We start from the raw sequence: 20,582 nt of genomic DNA, 5'->3' as shown, positions 1-20,582 counted from the left end.
ATCAGATACAAAACGGACTTCAATCTAGATTTTTGTTACTCTAAGTCTCATACTTCTCCTGTTACATTATTTATGCTGCACAGTTGGTACTTAAAAATGTTAAGTTTTAGAAAATATCACATTTATACAATGCCCTAAAATATCTTTTATAATATTTTACATATTAACTTTTGATATTAATGTATAACATTAAGTTTTAAAGCTGTTTTAAATATCTTATTACATTTTACATTCAGTATTTCTAAAATTATGTAGGAGGTTAATGTTTCAAGGTACTAAGACATAATAAGCAATATCTAAAGGGTTACAAAACACTCATGTCTTGTGACCCTCCACCATTACCATATGGCATTGACTATGATATTTTTGGGTATAAATAAGGGACAAAAATTAAAATTTCACATTTTAATTTAAGATCTGACATTGCAAATTTTGTTTTCGAAAAAATATATGCCCATTCATATGCTAATAAATTAATGTTTTCCTTGAATTTTCATGGTTTTTAAAAATATTTAGATAACATTTAGGGTAGCCTTTTGATTCTTTAAGTTACAAATTGCTGTAAGTCGATTACGATTTCTTCTAATAAACTGTTGAGAAAAAGTACCTTTTATACGTGCTGTTTCCTTTTTTCTTTGCTCCTCCTACATAAAAAAACATTATTTGTATTTTAAAAACTGAATAGTTTTTATATAATTTCTATAATATGTTAGACATATAATAATAACATATTTTAACACCATAATAACATTTTGATGGAATAATGGTTTTTTCCTACAATATGAATTTATTTCACCAAACTATATTGACAGAAAAGTTTTGAGGTATCCTCTGAAAAGAATGTGAATTAGTTCAAGAAGGCAGTCTCCAGCACAGGGAATAAAGGGTGAAATAGAGTTCAGCAGGATTATTTCTCTCCATCCTCACTAACTAGAGTCACTTGGTCAGAAATAGAGAGGGCTAAAAAAGTAATCAGACTTCTTAGACTTACTCATTTCATTAAACTACAACAACAAAAAGTGAATTCTGGATGAAGGCTTTTATAAAAATGCAACTTTTATTCTTTTGAAGCAAATAAAACATTTGCTTAAACAATACATTCCAGATGTGTTCTGGGAAGGGTGATGGTGTAGTAGTTCTCAAACTTCAGGGCATCAGAATCACCCAGTGTGCTTGTTAAAATGTGGATTCTTGGGCATAATATCAGACGCGACTAAAAGAGATTCTCTGAGAATGCAGGCTGGGAGTATGCATTGTAACACACTCCACATGTGGTTCTGATTCAAGTTTTCCTTAGACCAGTAGATACACAATGGACTAGTACATTGGGTGCTGGGATGGAGTGAGGGAAGATGAGGCTGGAGAGATAATAACATTGTCTCGTGTTGTGTTCTGGGGGAACAGTCTTAGTATTCTGTGCTGATCTGCATTGTCTTGTTCCCCCAAAAGACTCGCTTAGGATATACATATATATAGGGTATACATATATATAGCATATACATATATATAGGTTAACACATAAACATTTTTTTTATAACCAACTTTATTTCTTTGTCACTTTCACCTTTTATTAATATAAATGCCAATATAGGCTCCTGACCGACTTTACCTGGATTTAGGACCAATTCAATTTGTGAGTCCCATATAAATTATATTAGAACACTGCTTCTCAGACTTTAATGTGCCTATGTATTACCTGGGAAATTTGTTAAAATGCAGATTACGACTCAGTAGATCTGGGCGGGGTCTGAGATTCTGCATTTCTAACAGGCTCCTGGGTAATGCTGATGTTGCTGGTCTGGGAACCACAGAGTAAGGCCCTAGATTGATTAAAATTCTACTCAAACTAAGAGAACGACAAAAAAGGCATTCTTATGTATTGCTACATATAAATAGGTAGAATTTTTCTGGAGGGCAATTTAACAAATCCACTTCTAGAAATTTATTATGCCAAGTACATAATTTTGGATTTATGGAAATATTCAGTTACCAGAATGTTCATCACAACATTGTTTAGCATTTTTAAAACCTGTAATTTAAAATTCTAAGAGTAAGGAAATAGCTAAATGTATGATGATATATGGATATTAGTACCATGAATATTCTTTCAACTATTAAAAATGATGCTATAGTAACAGAAGTAAGTAAGGACTCAAAAATTGGTGGGGACATATCAAAAAGACAGAGAAACAATCTTGAAGGGGTGTCCATTGGTTAAATTTGGGAAAATTTGAGCATCAAAGTAATGATAGTAATGGATTAAATAGAAATCCCTGAGTTTATACTGATAATAAATAAATAAAATAAGGAAGAAGGGAGAGCTTCCTCCTTACAGTAGAAGGCCAAATGTCAAATATGGATGGGAGCGGTAGAATTCGAAAATCATAATTTTGCTACAGTTTTGTAAAGATTGGCTCACGTGAGAAAAATTTATATAGCTGGTAAGTAGAGTTTGATGAAGAGAAAGATATTTACATGATTTCAAAGTGTCACCAAACAGATTGTTTATTAATTGCTAGGGTAAAAATAGGAATAATACAGTGGGAAAAACAGACATCATCTTGATTGAGTGACCAACTAAAAATCATTAGTGAAGAGCAAATGAACATTGTATGCCTTCAGATGTGATAAACTGAATCTGATCAAAAGGAAAACATAAAATGAGGAAGAGTCTACCATCTATAAAATAACTGGCTTACATTCTTCAAAAATGTCAATATCATGAAAGACGAAGAGAGGAAACTTTAAAATATTTTGAACTGAATAATGATGAAAACAAAACATAAAAATTTGGAGGATGCAGCAAAAGCAGTGCTTAGAGGGAAATTTGAATATTTATAAATGTTTATATTATAAAAGAAGAAAGGTCTAAGAATAATAAAATTGAAAACTCCTAGCAAGACTGATAGGGAAAGAGAAATATAATCAGGAATAAAAAGAGTGCCATCACTTAAGATTCTATAGATATTAGAAGGATAATAAGAGGATACTATAAAAACTTTATGCCAATAAATTTAACAACTTAGATAAAATGGAAAAATTCATTGAAAAACATAAATTTCTAAAACATACAAAATAGAACATTTAAATAGCCCAATATCTATTAAAGGGACTAAATTCATAATAGAAAATTCTCTCTTGAAGAGAACTCTAGACCTAGATGACTTCTTGGGTGAATTCTAGAAAAAAGCTTGGGAAAGCAATGTCACCCATTCTACACAAAAATTTTTCAGAAAGTAAAGGAGTAGGAAACATGACCAGAATAACTCTAATATTAAAATCTAACAAAGATATTACAAGATAAGAAAATTATAGAATAATATCCTTCATGAACATAGATGCAAAAAGTATTTAAAATATATTAGTAAATCAAATTCAAATCCAGCGGGGTTTATTCCAGAAATACAAGGTTGGTTTAACATTTGAAATTTAATGTAATTCACATTAACAAAATAAAAGAGAAAACCTCATGTGGACAATTTCAAAAGATGCAGAAAAAGCATTTGGCAAAATTCAGCAATCCTTCATGACTGAAAAAAAAATTCCTCAGGAAACCAGGAATGGAAGGGAATTTCCTTGACCTGACAATATGCACCTATAAAAATCCTATAGCTAACCTCCTACTTAATGGTGAACAGCTAAATGTATTCTGTCTAAGATCAGGAATATGAAAAGGATATCTGCTCTTAACACATCTATTCATCATTATACTGGAGGTCCTACCCAATGCAATAACATGAGAAAATAGAATAAAACCATAAAGACGGGAAAAGAAGTAAAACTGATGTTTTTCACAGATGATATGATTGTATATGAAGAAAACCCTATGGAGTCCATAAAAAACTACTAGAAGTAATAAATTTACTTATAAAGGTCACAGAACACAGGTCAATATAAACATTAATTGTAGTAAAGATGGCAATTCTCTCTAAACTAATCTATAATCACAATCTCAAGAAAATTTTTTATAGCTAGAGAAAGTTTATTTTGAAATTTATACAGATAGGCAAAAGAATAAGAAAAGTTAAAACAATGTTGAAAAAGAAGAATGAAGTTGGAGGAATCATACTGCTCAATTTTATGACTTACTGTATAGCTAGAGTGTGGTATTGGTAGAGATAGACACACAGGTCAATGATACAGATAGAGAATCCAGAAATACACCCACACATATATACCCAACAGATTTTTGACAAAACTTGCAAAAGAAATCCAATGGAAGAAGGATAGCCTTTTCAGTAAATAGTGCTGGAACAATTAGACATTGGTAGCTCAAAAAATGAACTTTGATCTAAACTTCATGCCTTATACAAAAATTAACTAAAAATGGATCAAAGATAGAAATATGAAATATAAAACTATAATAGCCAAAACAATTTTGAAAAAGAAGAAGAAAGTTGGAGAACTTTCTGATAATAAAATGTACTACAAAGCTACAATAATTAAGACAATGTGGTACTGGTATAAGGATAGATATATAGATCAATGGAATAAAACTGAGATTCCAGAAATAAATACATTTACAGTCAATCGATTTTTGACAAAGGTGCCAAGGCAATTCAATGGGAAAAGAATAGTCTTTTCAACAAATGGTGTTGGGACAACTAGACATCTATATGCAAATGAATGAAGTTGGACCTATACCTCACACCATATACAAAAACTAACTCAAAATGGGTCAAACACTTAAATATAATAGCTAAAACTTTTAAACTCTTAGAAGAAAACTTAGACATAAATCTTTGTGACCTTAGATTGGGAAATGATTTTAGATATGACACCAAAAGCACAAGTAACAAAAGAAAAAAATGGATAAATTGGACTCATGAAAATTAAAAACTTTTGTTCTTCAAACACCACTATAAGAAAGTGAGGGGGCCGGCCCTGTGGCTTAGTGGTTAAGTGTGCACGCTCCAATGCTGGCGGCCCGGGTTCAGATCCCGGGCGTGCACCGACGTACCGCTTCTCCGGCCATGCTGAGGCCACGTCCCACATACAGCAACTAGAAGGATGTGCAACTATGACATACAACTATCTACTGGGGCTTTGTGGGAAAAAATAAATAAATAAAAAATTAATTAAAAAAAAAAGTGAGAAGATGATCCATGAAATGGGAGAAAATTTTTACACATCATATATCTGATATGGGACTTGTATCTAGAATATATGAAGAAGACTTACAACTCAACAGTAAAAAGACAACCCAAGTGAAAAAATGGACAAATGTCTGTATAGACATTTCTCCAAAGAAGATATATAAATATCCAACAGGCACATGAAAAGATTCTCAACATTATTAGCCTTCAAGGAAATGCCAATCTAAACCACAATGAGATATCACCTGATGTCCACTAGGATAACTATAATAAAAAAGACAGATAATAACAAGTGTTAACAAGGGTGTGAAAAAATGGAACCTTCAAACACTGCCTGTGGGGATATAAAATGGTGCAGGCAATTTGGAAAATAGTCTGGCAGTTCTTCAACAGTTAAACATAGAGTTACCATTTGACCCAGCATTTCCATTCCTAGGTATATACCCAAGAGAAATGAAAACATATGTCCACACAAAAACTTGTACATGAATGTTCATAGCAGCATTATTCATAACAGTCAAAACATGGAAACAACCCAAATATCCTTCAACTGATAAGTGGATAAACAAAATGTGATATATCCATTCAATGGAACATTATTCAGCCACGGAAAAGAATAAAGTACTGATATATGCAATAACCTGGGTGAACTTTGAAAACACTATGCGAAATGAAAGAAGCCAGATGCAAAAGACCATGTATTGTGTGCTTTTATTTATAAGAAATGTCCAGAATAGGCAAATCTATAGATACAGAAAGCAGATTAGTGGTTGTCTGGGCCTAGGATGGTTGGGAGAAAATGGAGGGGTAGTGATTGCTAAGGATATGGCATTTCTTTTTTGTTTCTTTGTTTTGCTTTGTTTTGTTTTTTTGTTTTTGCCGAGGAAGATTTGCCCTGACCATCTTCTAACATTTGTGCCAATCTTCCTCTATTTTGCATGTGGGTCGCTGCCACAGCACGGCTGATGAGTGGTGTAGGTCCGCACCTGGGATCTGAACCCTCGAACCTGGGCCACTGAAGCGCAGCACACCAAACTGAACCACTAAGACATGGGGCTGGCCTCTCAGCATTTCTTGATAAAAATGTTCTAGATTGAGTGTGAAGATGGTTATACAACTCTGTGAACATCTAAAAACCACTGAATTATACACTTTAAACAGACAAATTGTATAGTGTGTGAATTATGTCTCAATAAAGCTGTTATATATATATAAAAAAAAATCCTAAAACTATAAAACTTTTAGAAGAGGACATAGAAGCAAATCCTTATGACCCAGGATTAGGCTAAGAGTTCTTGGACAGGGCACCAAAAGCACAATCTAAAAAGGAAAAATGGATAAGTTGGACTTTACTAAAATTAAAAACTTATGCTTTGCAAAATTCTCTGTTAAGAGGATGAAAATACAAGTCACCAAATGAGAGAAAATATTTGTAAATCACATATCTGACAAAAAACACTTGTATCCAGAATATACAAAGAACTCTCTAAATTCAACAGTAAGAAAATAATCCAATTAGAAAATGGACAAAATACTTGGACACTTTACCAAAGAAGACATATGGATGGCAAGTAAAAATATGAAAAGCTGTTCAACATCATTATCCATTAAAGAAATGCAAATTAAAATCACTACACATATTTTAGAATGGATAAAATAAAAAATACTGATAGTACCAAATGATGGTGAGGATGTGGAAAACGTGGTTCTCTTATACATTACCGGTGAGTATGTAATGTGGTACAGTCACTCTGGGAAACAATCTGGTCGTTTCTTTAACATACTTACCATATGACCCAGCAACTGCATTCCTGGGCATTTAGTTTAGAGAAACTAAAATTTACATTTACAGAAAAGCCTATATGTGAATGTTCATGGCATTTTTATTTTGTAATAGCTCCTAACTGGAAACAACTCAAATATTCCTCAACCGGTAAATGGTGAAACAAACTGTGGTACATCCACACAATGTTGCACTACTCAGCCATAAAAAAGAAAAAACGATTGATACAAGCAACAACTTGGAGGGATCGTATGGGTATTATGCTAAGTGAAGAACAGTAAGTTTCAAAAGGCCACATATTGTATGATTCCATTTATATAACATTCTGGAAATGATAAAAATATAGAGATGGACAATAAATCAGTGGTCGCCAGGGGTTAGGGAAAGGGACGGAGTGAGTCACTATATAAACGGTAGCGTGAGGGAGTTCTTTTGTGGTGACAGAATAATCTGTATGTTGATTGTGGTGGTGGTTATACAAATCTGTACGTATGATAAAATGTCACAGATTTATATACAAAGACAACAAAAAAATGAGTACATGCAAAAACTGGTAAAATCTGAGTAAGGCCTATAGTCTAAATTTCCTGGTTTTGATAATGTATACTTATGATAAAGTATAAAGTATACTTTTGGAAAGTATATTTACGTAAGACTCATCATCAGGGGAAGTAGGTGATGGGTATACAGGACATCTTTGTAAATTTTTTTGTTAACTTCTTGATCTATAATTCAGAATAAGAAGATAAAAGAAATCAATAGTATTTACATTTACTATCAACAAACAATTGGGAAATAAAATTTAAAAATCAATACTATTTACCATAGCATAAAAATATATATACATAAATATAACAAATGTGAAAGACTTCTATACTGAAAACTGTGAACCAAAATTAAAGAAGACCTCAACAAATTAAATTAATAAATTTAAATTAAAGAAGACCTCAATAAAAGTAGAGTAATACCATGTTCATGGATTGGAAGAATCAACGTTGTTAAGATGTCCATTCTCTCTAAATTGATTTGTAGATTCAATACCAGTCCAATAAAAATTCAAGCAGGCCTTTTTGAAGAACTAAACAAGCTGCTTTCTAAACTGTATGGAAAAATAGAGCACCTAGAACAACCAAAACATTCTTGAACAAAGAAGAATAAAGTTGCAGGACTTACAATACTTGATTCCATGGCTTAACTATAAAGCTACAGTAATCAAGATAGTATAGTATTGTTTAAGGACAAATAATTCACTAAAAGGAATACAGAGTTCAACAAATAAACCAACATATATATAGTAGGTTGATTTTTGTTCAAAGTGACAAATTAGTTCAATGGGGAAAGAAAAGTCTTTTTAACAAAATTTTCTGGAACAACTGGGTACCCTCATGGAAAAAGATGAACATTGACCTCTACCTCATAGACCTAAACATAAAATCCAACACTATAGAGCAATGAAAAGAAAACACAGAATATCTTCACAAACTTAGAAAGATAAATATTTGTTAGACAGGATGCAAATTTCTTTTAAAAGAAAAGAAATCACAGATTGGACTTCATGAACATGAAAACTTTCTGCTGATCAAATGATACCATTATAAAAATGAACAGACAAGCCACAGTCTGGGAAAAAATACTCACAACATATATATCTCACAATAGACTGGTATCCAAATTGTATTAAGAACTCCTATAAGCCATTAATTTAAAAAACAGACCAAACAAAATCAACAACCCAATTAAAAAATGGGCAGAAGACTTGAACAGACAGGTCATAAAAGAAAATATACCACTGACTAATGAACACATGAAAAGGTGTCCAACAACGTTTTAGTTATTAGAGAAATGTAAATTAAAACTATATTAAGGGGCCAGCCTAGTAACATAGTGGTTAAGTTTGCACGCTCCACTTTGGGGGCCTGGGGTTCGCAGGTTTGCATCCCTGCTGTGGACCTACACACTGCTCATCAAGCTATGCTGTGGCGGCATCCCATATACAAAATAGAGGAAGACTGGCACAGATGTTAGCTCAGGGACAATCTTCCTCAAGTAAAAAGAGGAAGATTGGCGACAGATGTGGCCAATCTTCCTCACCAAAAAAATAAAAAAAATTTAAAGTATATTAAAATGCCATTTCACACCCATTAAAATGGCTAAAATAAAAAATACTAATAACACCAAATGTTGGCAAGGATGTGGAGTAATTGGAATTTTCACTTATTGCTGATGGGAGTGAAATAAGTTATAACCACTGTGGAAACTTGTTTGGCAGTTTCTCATAAAGATACACATACGTCTACCCACGCCTCACCAATTCCAGGGTCAGGTATTGTCCCAAGCAAAACGAAAATACATGCTCACTAAAACTACAAGAATATTTAGAGCAGCCTTATTCATGCTAGACAAAAACTGAAAACAACTGAAATGTCCACTAGCAAGAGAATACATAAACAAACTGTTGTCTATCATACAATGTAATACTACTTATCAATAGAAAGAATGAAGTTCTAATACACACAATAACATGGGTGAATCCCCAAAACTTGTATTAAGTGAAAGAAGCCAGATATAAAAGATACAGATTACATGATTCCGTTTGTATGAAATCTGAGAACAGATAAAAACTAAACTTTGTTGATAGAAACCAGAAAGTGCTTACCTAGGATAGGCAGAGAAACTGACTGGAAGGGGACATGGGAACTTTTTCAGAAGATAAAAATGTTCCATATTTTGTTTTGGGTATTGGTTGAATGTATATACAATTGTCAGTGTTCATTGAGTGGAACATCTAAGGTCTTTGCATTCTGTTGCAAGTAATTATACATCAATAAAATATTTTTAAAATCATATCAATTTCACTTCAGTGGTATTCCTCCCCAAAAATCCATGCACCCAGTATAATAATGAGAAAAATATCAGATAAATTCGAATTAAGGGACACTTTACAAAATACATGATCAGTATTCCTCTAAACCGTAAAGGTCAGACAAAACAAGGACAGACTCAGATACAGTCACAGAGCAGAAGAAATTAGAGAGAATGCAATGTGCTATCCTGGATTAGGCCCTGAAGGAGCAAAATTACATTTGTGTAAAAACTGGTGAAACCCAAATAAAGTCTGGAGTTTAGTTAATAGTAATGTACCAGTGTTGGTTTCTTAGTTTTGACAAATGTACCTTAAGTAACTTAAGATTTTAACATTTGGGGAAATCTAGTAAAAAGTGTAAGAGAACTCTATATTATCTTTGCAACTTTCCTATAAATCTAAAATTATTCCAAAATAAAGAGTTTATTTAATAATCATATCACAAAAGCATAAACATAAAATTTCCCGTAATAAAAGCTAGTATAAGATGTGCAAAACTTTCATGCAAGTAATTATAGAGCTTTATTGAAAGATTAAAGATAACATATATAAGTACAGAGAAACATCATGTTCATGGATTAGAAAACTTAATACTGTAAAGAATCAGTTTTCCCCAAATAGATCTAAAACTGCACTGCAGTTCCCCTCAAAATTCCAAAAAAGTTTCAGTAAATGCTACTAGACAGTTGGGCAAACATAAAGAAAAAAGTGAAACTGGATTGCTATTTACGTCAAACACAGAAATCACTTCTAGATTGAGTAAAGACCTATGCAGTCAAAACTACAAAACTCTTAGAAGACAACATAGAAGAGTATCTTTATGACTTCGGAGTAAGGAAGGAATTAAATCATAAAGGAAAGGGCTGGGAAATTATGTTACATTAAGAATTAAAGAATTTTTTGTTCATCAAAACACACCATAAAAATAGTGAAAAGATAAGCAACAAAATGGATGAAGATATCGAAATTAATATAACTGACAAAGGATTAGTTATTCAGAATAAATAACTCTTTTGAAGTTTTATAATAAAAAGACAAAACAAACTAATAGAAAAAGAGGTAAAAGATTTGAACGGGTATTTTACATAACAGAACACCATAATGGCCAATGAACTTTAGAAAATACAATGACCTCATTTTTGACCAGGAAAATACAAATTGAAATTGTGGTGAGATATCAAGAGAATGAGAAGACAAGAATGAGTAAAAATGTTTGCAAGAGGCATATCTGATAAAAGACTGTTATTGAATATATACAAAGAACTCTTAAAATTCAACCACAAGAAAATGAACAACCCAATTAAAAAATGAGCAAAAGATCTGAACAGACACCTCACTAAAGAAGATAAGACAGATGGCAAATAAACATATGAAAAGAAGTTCAACATCATACATCGTTAGGGAAACGCAAATTAAAACAACAAAGTACCACTATACACTATTTTATTGGTGAAAATCCAAAACGCTGACAACACCAAATGCTGGTGAAGATGTGGAGCAACAGGAACGCTCATTCACTGCTGGTGGCAATGCAAAATGGCACAGCCACTTATGGCAGACAGTTTGGCCGTTTCTTACAAACCTAAACACATCTTACCATTCAATCCAGCAATCACTCTCTTCGATATTTACCCAAATGAGTTGAAAACATATATCCACACAAAAACCTGCACAAGGATGTTTATAGTAGCTTTATTCACAATTGCTAAAACTTGGAAGCAAACAAGATGCCCTTCAGTAAGTGGATGGATAAATAAATTGAGGTATATCTATACAATGGAATATCATTCAGCGCTAAAAAGAAATGAGCTATCAAGCCTTGAAAAGACAGGGAGAACTTTAAATGCGTATTACTAAGTGAAAGAAGCCAGTATGTAGTGAAATGCTACATACTGTATGATTCCAACTATATGACATTCTGGAAAAGGCAAAACTACGGAAACAGTAAAACAATCAGTGGTTGCCAGGGGTTGGGGGGAGGGAGGGATGAACAGGCAGAGAACAAGAAGATTTTTAGAGTAGTGAAACTATTCTGTATGAGACTATAATGGTGGATACATCTCTCCAATCTCTCTCTCTCTCCCCTCATACATATATGTGTGTGTGTGTATATATATATTTGTGAAAACCCAAAGAATGTGTAACACCAAGAGTGAATCCTAATGTAAACTACGAACTTTGGGTGATGATGTGTCAATGTAGGTTCATCAATTGTTAAATATACCACTCTGGTGTAGGATGTTGATAGCGGGAGAGGCTGCACATGTGTGGGGGCAAGGCGTATATGGGAACTTGTATTTTCTGCTCAGTTTTGCTGTGAATATAAAATTGCTTGAAAAAATTGTTTATTAAGAAAAAACTACAGTGAGATACTATTACACATCCATCGAAAATTTAGGAGCCTAAAAATATCACTATCTGTTGAAGATATGGAGCAATCTTAGCACTTATGCATGCCTTGGGGGAATGCATATTGATACGGCTACTTTGGAAAACAATTCAAAATTATGTAATAATATTAAATGCACATAACCCATGAGTTAGCAATTCCACTGTTAGGTATATTCCCTATAGAAATTTTCTTAAAAAAACTACTGAAAACAACCTAAATGTGCATAACATAAAATTTAATATATTCATACGATAGAATACCATACAAGAATAAAAATAATGCACCAATCTAGATGAGTCTCGGAAATGTAATATTGTACAAAAAGGGAAGAAGATATTAGACATGGAGTCCAAAAACATATTTAATTTAATAATACATTGTTCAAGGATCTATAGCATTTGTGGTAAAACCATAAATAAAAGGAAGGAAATGTGCAATTACAGGATAGTGGGTCCCTCAGTGAAGGATGTGGGCACAGAGTGTAAGAGACAGATGAAGACTCAGGACGCCTCAAAGGTACTAGTAATATTCTATTTCTTATTCTGGGTGGTGGGTATAAAAGATTCCATTTATTATTCTTTAAACTATGTGTATGTGTTATCAGGTATGTATGCTGTATTTCACAATAAAAGCTTTTATAGAAACCAAGATCTAGTTCTATGTTATATTAAACCATAATTTTGTTATAATTTTCATCCTCTTGCCTGCCTGTCTGTAGTAGGAGAGAAAGAGGCCAACACACAGGCAGAAACGGAGACGAGAAAAAGAGGGACAGTATGAAAAAGAATTCTTTTGTACTGAATCTGATCGTGGCTGAAGGCAGCACTACCTTATTCTTTTTATACTATGTTTTCATACTACGTTTTACACTATCTTTTCTTTTGAATTATGTTCCTATCTCTGACTATCAAGAGTCCTGAATGATATTTTGTGTTTACTTGTACATTATTTATCTCTCCCGCTAGACTATAAATCTCATGAGAGCAGGGACTCTTGTCTTGCTTGATCATTACCAAATTTCCACTTGCCTAGAACAGTGCCTGGCACGTAAGCACTTGTTACGTATTTGTCAAGTGAATAACCTAACTAAACAACCTTACCTAAAATTTAGTACTTCTATATATGTACTTCTTCCACCATAGCACTCATGACATTTTTGTAATTGTCTATTTGTCTGTATCCACCATTAGATATGAAGACATCATTATATCAATAGTTCCTAGCAAAATGCCTAGCATGTGATGGGAACACAGTAAATTCAATTAATATTAAATGCAAACACAGAAACAATTTTTTTCTTTGCAATGCAATCTCTATTTCAAACTTCCTTGAAAGTCAGAGCTAATAATCTTTAGAATTAACTTGATCATTAAACCCGCCTGCTTAAAACCCTCCAGTGATCATAATAGCATACTCGTATGGTGCTTACTATGTGGCCAGGCACTATTCTGAGTGCTTTTTACATACTAATTCATTTATTCTCCATAACAATTCGATGGAGATGAAATCATCCTCATTTTGCAGATGAGTAAACAGACACACAGAAGTTAAGGGATTTGCCTAAAATTACACAGCTAGTAGCGGTAGAGCCAGGATTCTAACATGTACGATCTGGCTCGTCAGTCCATGCTCTTGACCATAAACCCGTAATGCCTCCAGTGGATCTGTATAGCCTATGGGGTAAAATCCAAAATCCTTAGGCTGCAAATGAGGCTTCTCATGATCTCATCTCCAGGATCTTTTCCCACCACTCCCTTCTGTGAACCCTAGGCTTTAAACATTATAATTCTTTCTTCTTTTTTTTTTTTGTGAGGAAGATCAGCCCTGAGCTAACATCCATGCCAATCGTCCTCTTTTTGCTGAGGAAGACTGGCCCTGAGCTAACATCCGTGCCCATCTTCCTCTACTTTATATGGGACGCCGCCAGAGCATGGCCTGACAGGCGGTGCATCCGTGCGCCCCCGGGATCCGAACCTGGTCCGCGAGCAGCAGAGCGCGCACACTTAACCGCTACAACACTGGGCCGGCCCCTTAATACTTTCACTGAACGTATTACTTCCTTTCATAGCTGCAAGCCTTTCAACACAGAATGTCCTTTCCTCCTGGCAAACTTCTTTTCACTTCTTAAAACCCAGCTAAAAATGTCTTCTCTGTGAAGCCTTCCTCAATTCACGCTCCTTTGTCTGCATTTCTTTAATTTTGCGGCTCTTATCACATTATGTTGTAATTTTTAGTTTATGTTTTTCTTCTCTCCTAACTTTGGGCTCATCTAGGTCAGGACTCATAACTTATTTGTTTGTGTAGCCTCAGTGCCAAAACTAGTGTTGCCATATTTAAGGCACTCAAAAAATGTTTGTTAAACAAATGAACACTGAGTTCAACTTAAGTTCAATATTCAAGAGGTATAATGAAACTTTGACATCCCATCAATTTGTTGCTATTTATCTAGTAATGCCGTAAGACCATTAGAGTATGTGTTTTGTTTAGCTATATCATAGTTTTAAATTTCCATTGGTGTCTCTCTCATTTTATTTGTCCATATAACATTGCTCTGACAGCACACTACAGAAAGTTAATTATGTGTCTGCCTTTCCCACTTGTGCTATACCAGTACCTCAAAGGTAGGGTTTGTATCTTACTATCCTCAATAGGGGGGACCCAGAGCTTCGAATATAATGAAGCCTTAATAAATCTTTGTTAAATTGTATTTAATTTCAATTAGTTGGTTTGGTTAGGTTATTTGGTTATCTGAGTATCCTCATAGCTCCAAATCTCTTTCCTCTGAGATGCCTGGCAATTTTGCTTTGTTTTTCTTACGACATTTATCTTCATATAACAATTCCAATATGGGGAATGTAGGTTTTCAGGCTAGAGATACAGAGAAGCAACTGTAGAAGGAGACATTTCCATTTAGTTTTTCAGTTTCCTATAGTATAAACTCTTTGGGTAATTTAAATTTAGCTCCATGTTATTTTCTCTCGAATTTAAAAATAATAGTGGATATTCCGTCTTTCAAATTTAAAGACAACAGTGCTAATGATGTGGTGTCAAAAGGAGTTATTTGAAAAGATTGCTATAAATTATTACACTCTACCTGTAATTGGAATCTTCCAGTATGAAAATTTCGAGAAATAAAAACACACTGAGAATGAGATTTACTTTTCGCCTTCGATGGTCTTTGCCTGCATCTCTCATCAGTTGCTTTAAATTTGGAGTTTTGAAATATTTCTCTGAAACATATTTTACAGAGAATATTACTAAACATGAATTATATTATAAACTAATTAAAATTATTCTGTTCCCAATAGTTATACATAAAGATTTAAAAATCAGCATAAATATATTGCTACATATTTATTTTTAAAAGCATAAATCATATATTCCATTCTTATCTGTTATTGATTTCATTACACCTATTTTATTCACAAAATGTAAATTAAGCTACTTCTTATGCATGGTTAATATTTTTAGTTTAAAGATTAACAAGAAGTTTTTGATATCCTTCTTTCTGGCTGTGAGATAATCAATCAACTTTAATGTTAGTCTTTCATAAATCTGCCTTTAATAGCAAAGGAAATTAAATGAAATGCAACTCACTGGTCAATTTTATATTTAATAATATCTTTGGCAAAAGTAAATGGAAGGAAATTGAACCAAACTAATGACTTACAAGGCAAGAGTACCTGTGATCTTTATCCATGCAACCGCAAACAATTTTGAGAGAGGGTTAAAAATAATGAAGCAGCAAGTAAAACCCCAGCTGATCAAAGACAGGTAAGTATAAGGGATTGTAGTGTCTAACAGTCATTCTAAACTTAACAATTTAAAAGGTAACGCTGATTGCCATTTCTTCTTTCAGAGGTACTAGAAAATTTCCAAATTAATTCTAGAGATCATATTATGTTACTTAACGAGGTATTAACTATTAGGACTCATTCGTTCATTGAATTCAATTCACTTAACAAATATGTTGTACATATAGTGGCAGGGGGAAAAAAAGCACAGCCACTACCCCTATGGAACTGTCATTGCTCTCATGGAGCTTAAACACTAGTAAGGAAGACAGACGTTAATAAAATAATCACAAGAAAACGAAAAATTACGACTGAGGAAAATGTTATCACGGAAAGCTACCTGGTACTGCGTGACTATATAACAAAGGGAATTAACCTGGCTAAGGATGTCAGGGAAGGCTTTTCTGAGGAAGAATGATTGAATTGGACATCTGAAGAAACAGTAGTAGTTATTAGGTAGAGTGCGGTGGAGGATGGGAGATGAAGGAGTTAGAATATCCTAGTCAAAGAGAATATCAAGTATCAAGACCTAGTGGCCAGATTAGGACAGCGTAGCAGAAGCACAGAAAGCAAGAGAGAAAGTGGGAGATGAAATTGGGGAGTATGCATGGGCAGACCACATAGGGCCTTAAAAGTCATGTAATTTTGTCTTTATCCTAAAAGCAATGGGAAGTCCTTTATAATACAGTGGGGTGGGGTGGAGGGGTGGGGTGACTTGATCAGATTTGCATTTGGAAATGTCTGGCTGAGGTGTGGAGAAGAGGTTAAATGAGGACCGTAGTGAATGTAGAGGGTCAGTTATAACTTCTACTGCAGGAGTCTATGTGGAGGATAAGGTGGTGGCAGTGGTAATGGAGAGAAATGGATAGATTTGAGCAATTGCTGAGGTAAAATAAATAGAACTTGGTGATGGTTCATATTTAGTGGGGGTAGGAAAGAGAGAGGGAGATATCAAGCATCTCTATGGAGACAGAGAGAAAAAAAACCCAAACCCTTCCTTGACCTCACATTTTCCCCTGCTACTGCCCCATTTATCAACTCGCCTTCACAAAAGCAGGCTTCTTGAAAGAGATATCTATACTTGTCTCAATTTTCTCATGTCTTATGTTTTACTCAAAGGTAAGCTTCTGAACCCATCACTCCACTAAAACTGTTCAAGGTCACTAACAACTTCCATGTTGCCAAATCTAAAAATTACTTCTCTACTCTTATCTTTCTAGACTTCTTAAGCATCTTCAACATGACTGGTCATAACCTGCTTCTTGAAACATTTTCTAATCTTGACTTCCTTGATACTACACCCTTATGCTTTTCCTTCTCAGATGTTGTTGATTCTTCTACTCCTGCTAGATTTCTGTGCTGAAGGGCACAGTCCTAGCTTCTTCTCTTCTCTTTCAACAACCACTCCCTGCTTAGTCTCATCCAGTTCAATGACTTTAGATACTCTCTATACATTGATAACCTAAATCTTCAGCCCTGACTTCTCTCCTGAAGTCCATCCATGTATATCCAACTGTCTATTTGACATTTCCACTTGGATGTCTAATAGACTTTCAAACTTACATCCAAAATACAACTCCTCATTGATCATCACTCTCTCAGCTTGCTCCCCACTCTAATCATCTCCTCCTCTCAGTAAATGGCATGATCAACTACTCAGTTGCCCATGTTTTAACGTGAGGTGTTAGCATTAATGTAGGTGTTAGCATTAATTCTGCCATTTCATTTATCTTTCCTTACCTCATCCAATCCATCAACAATCCCTGCTAAATTTACCTGCAAAGCCTATCAAATCCAGCCCCTTCTTTTCGTCTCCTCTACTTCCAAATTAGTCCAAGACACTATCATCTCTGACCTGGACTATGCAATAGCCTCCTAAATTGTCTCTCTGCTTTCACTCTTGCTTCGTTAAAATTCAGACTCCACAGAGAAGCAAGAAAAATCTTTTAAAAATATGAATCATAACTCGCATACATTGATGATGGGAGTGTGCACCCACTTTGGAAAACTGGTCAGCAGTTTCTTACAAAATTAATCGCATGATCCAGCTATTCCACTCTTAGGTATTTACCCAAGAGAAATGAAAGCACATGTACAAAAAGACTTACACAAGAATGTTCATAGCAGCCTTATTCTTCGGAGCTAAAAACTGGAAATGACCCAAATGTCCATTAATAGAAGAAGGGATAAACTGAGGTATATTCATACAATGGAATACTACTCATCAATAAAAACAAAGAACTACAGATAAATGCAACAACAGAAATGAATCTCAAAAATATTAAGTGAAAAAAGCATACATAAAAAGTCCATATGATTCCATTTATATGAAGTCCAAAATTAATTTATGGTGTTAAAAATTAGAATAATGATTGCCTCTGGGTGGGAGGTAGGGAGTGATGCCTGGAAAGGAGCATGAGGGAACTTTACAGGGTGATGGAAAAGTTCTATATCTTGACTGGGGTTGTGATTATGTGGGACTATATTCGTTGAAGTTCATCAACATACATTTAAAATCTATGTACTTTATTGTATGTAAATTATATCTCAAATTTTAAAAAGTGTTATAAAAATGTAAATCACCTACAGGTGACATTATAGAATCTTCAAAATGGGGACAATATTACTGCTACTTCATGGGCTATTAGGAAGTCTAAATGAGATAACATGTAAAGCGCTTAGAACAATGCCTAGTACATAGTAAGCACTCAGTGTTAGCTATTATGATGATGATAAAGTCATTCCCCTGCTTAACACCTTCTGATGACACAAATAATAAAATCCAAACTCCATATTCTAGCCTACAAATTCCTATGTGATCTGGCCCCTATCTACCTCTTCAATCTCATCATTATTTCCCTCTCTCACCACAGTGTATTCACACTGGCCTTCCTTCTGCTTACTGACTACCAAGATCATTCCCATTTGGAGTTTTTGTACTCGTTATTCCTTCAGCTTAGAAAGCTCTTCCACAAGATCTTCATGTGTCTGGTTTCTTGTTTTAACTCAGGTCTCAGATTAAATACTGCCCTCTTGAAGAGACATTCCCTGACTACTTTATTTGTTCATTGTTTGTCTCCTCCCAGTGGCAATGCAAGTCTATGAAACAGGAAACTTGTCTGACCTTTTCATAGCTGTATCCTCAGTACCTAGAACAATGGCAGGCACTCAATAAATATTTGTTGAAAGAATGAATAAGTGAGTAATTTCTAGTTTCTGATTTGTACAAGTGGGTAGATAGTATGTATTCATTCGCTAAGACAGGGAACACTGGAGGGGTGTATGGGATCTTGTTACAGTTTACACTTTTTTTTTAACATCAGAGAAAGCAAATACTAAACTGATTAAATAATTGAAAATACCAAATTTTAGGGTTGAAAGGAACTGAGGCATCAAGTATCTTTTTTTTTTTCTGTCTCTGGCAAAAGACTACATTTACACCATACCAGAGCATTCTGTCAGCAAATAAATATCTCCTAAAGAAGGAGTCTTTCCCTCTCAGCAATGTTTTTAAACTCTAAATTAGTAGTCAAAAATTTAGAAAATTTCCAGCCTTATATTATAATTCGAATCCATGTCTTGTAGAGAATAAAATCGATCTCATTACTCCTTAAAATTTTAATGCATGAAAATTGCTATTATGCTACCCAGACTATATACTACTAGGTCTTCTCTTTTCAGGCTATTTTCAACATGTAAAGCTTTCCCTCCCCAATCAAAGGGTCTACTACCATACTTCAAATTATAGAGTCAACACTATTATAGTTACTTAAGTTTAATATCATTTGACAAAGTCTTTCATTGAATTTTTAGAAGTAAAAAAAGTAAAATGTTCTAATAAACCTTACCTTCGTTTGCAAATCAGGAACCACAAAGCTGATGCCAAAGCAAAGAAACCAATTCCCAAAGTAACAGCACCAGCAGCCAGAAAATAGGTTAAGTGGCTAAAAACACCTATACAAATAAATTGTAAAAGATTATTTCATGCATGTATCTTCATTCTCTAGGTAAGATTAAATGATATAATATTTCAAATGATATTACATTGTGTAGTGTTAAGACATTAACTAGGAGGTTGGGAGGCCTGAATTCTGGTCCTGTGCAATTCTAATAAATTTCAAGACCCTGAATTTGAGAATTACACAGAGCTTCTGGCTGATTAGGGCCCAGGGTGCATTTCTCTGACCCTGCCAGGATTTGAGACCTAGGATTTATTTGTTTTGTACACGTGTCACTTCCTTTTTTCTTATCTAGTTTTCTCCCTTCCCAATCTAGCTGTGAATTTTTATGTCATTTTTCCAGTATTGTTCTTTGCAGTCCTCCCACATAAAACACTTTTCATTTTGAGATTTGTATTATCAATCACTGCAAAGAGGTAGATGAGTGTAATAAGGAACAAATAGGAGGAGATTTTTAAGATCTTATAAGTGTTTAAACATTTTATCTCTACCTTATTGCAGTAACAGTAAAAAAATCATAGCCAAAATCTAAATAAAAGCAATATAAAATAATAGCATATCATAGGTTTATAATTGGAAAAGCCTACAGGAATTATGTGGTGTAACTCCTTTTTACAGATGATAAAATTGAGGCCCAGATAAGAGAAGTAACTGAACTAGGATTAGGTAGCAAATTAAAACTAGTCCTCTATTCT

At 34.0% G+C, this 20,582-nt stretch overlaps 1 protein-coding gene and 1 long non-coding RNA gene across 2 annotated transcripts in view; both read right to left on the bottom strand.

Moving 5' to 3' along the window:
* Nucleotides 1-20,582, bottom strand: part of LOC131412610 (uncharacterized) — a 243,611-nt gene that overhangs the window by 23,023 nt on the left and 200,006 nt on the right. The gene's annotated exons all lie outside the window — the stretch shown is intronic.
* C13H1orf185 (chromosome 13 C1orf185 homolog) overlaps nucleotides 1-20,582 on the bottom strand; it is a 31,161-nt gene that overhangs the window by 2,753 nt on the left and 7,826 nt on the right. Inside the window, 3 exon segments of the mRNA XM_058552372.1 lie at nucleotides 608-644; nucleotides 15,229-15,364; nucleotides 19,777-19,882. Of these exon segments, the coding sequence (XP_058408355.1) occupies nucleotides 608-644; nucleotides 15,229-15,364; nucleotides 19,777-19,882 (279 nt within the window).

The sequence above is a fragment of the Diceros bicornis genome, chromosome 13, assembly GCF_020826845.1.
Source record: "Diceros bicornis minor isolate mBicDic1 chromosome 13, mDicBic1.mat.cur, whole genome shotgun sequence".
Taxonomy (NCBI): Eukaryota; Metazoa; Chordata; class Mammalia; order Perissodactyla; family Rhinocerotidae; genus Diceros; species Diceros bicornis.
Note: the sequence above shows the minus strand (reverse complement) of the source record. Positions and strands in the feature narration are given on the sequence as shown.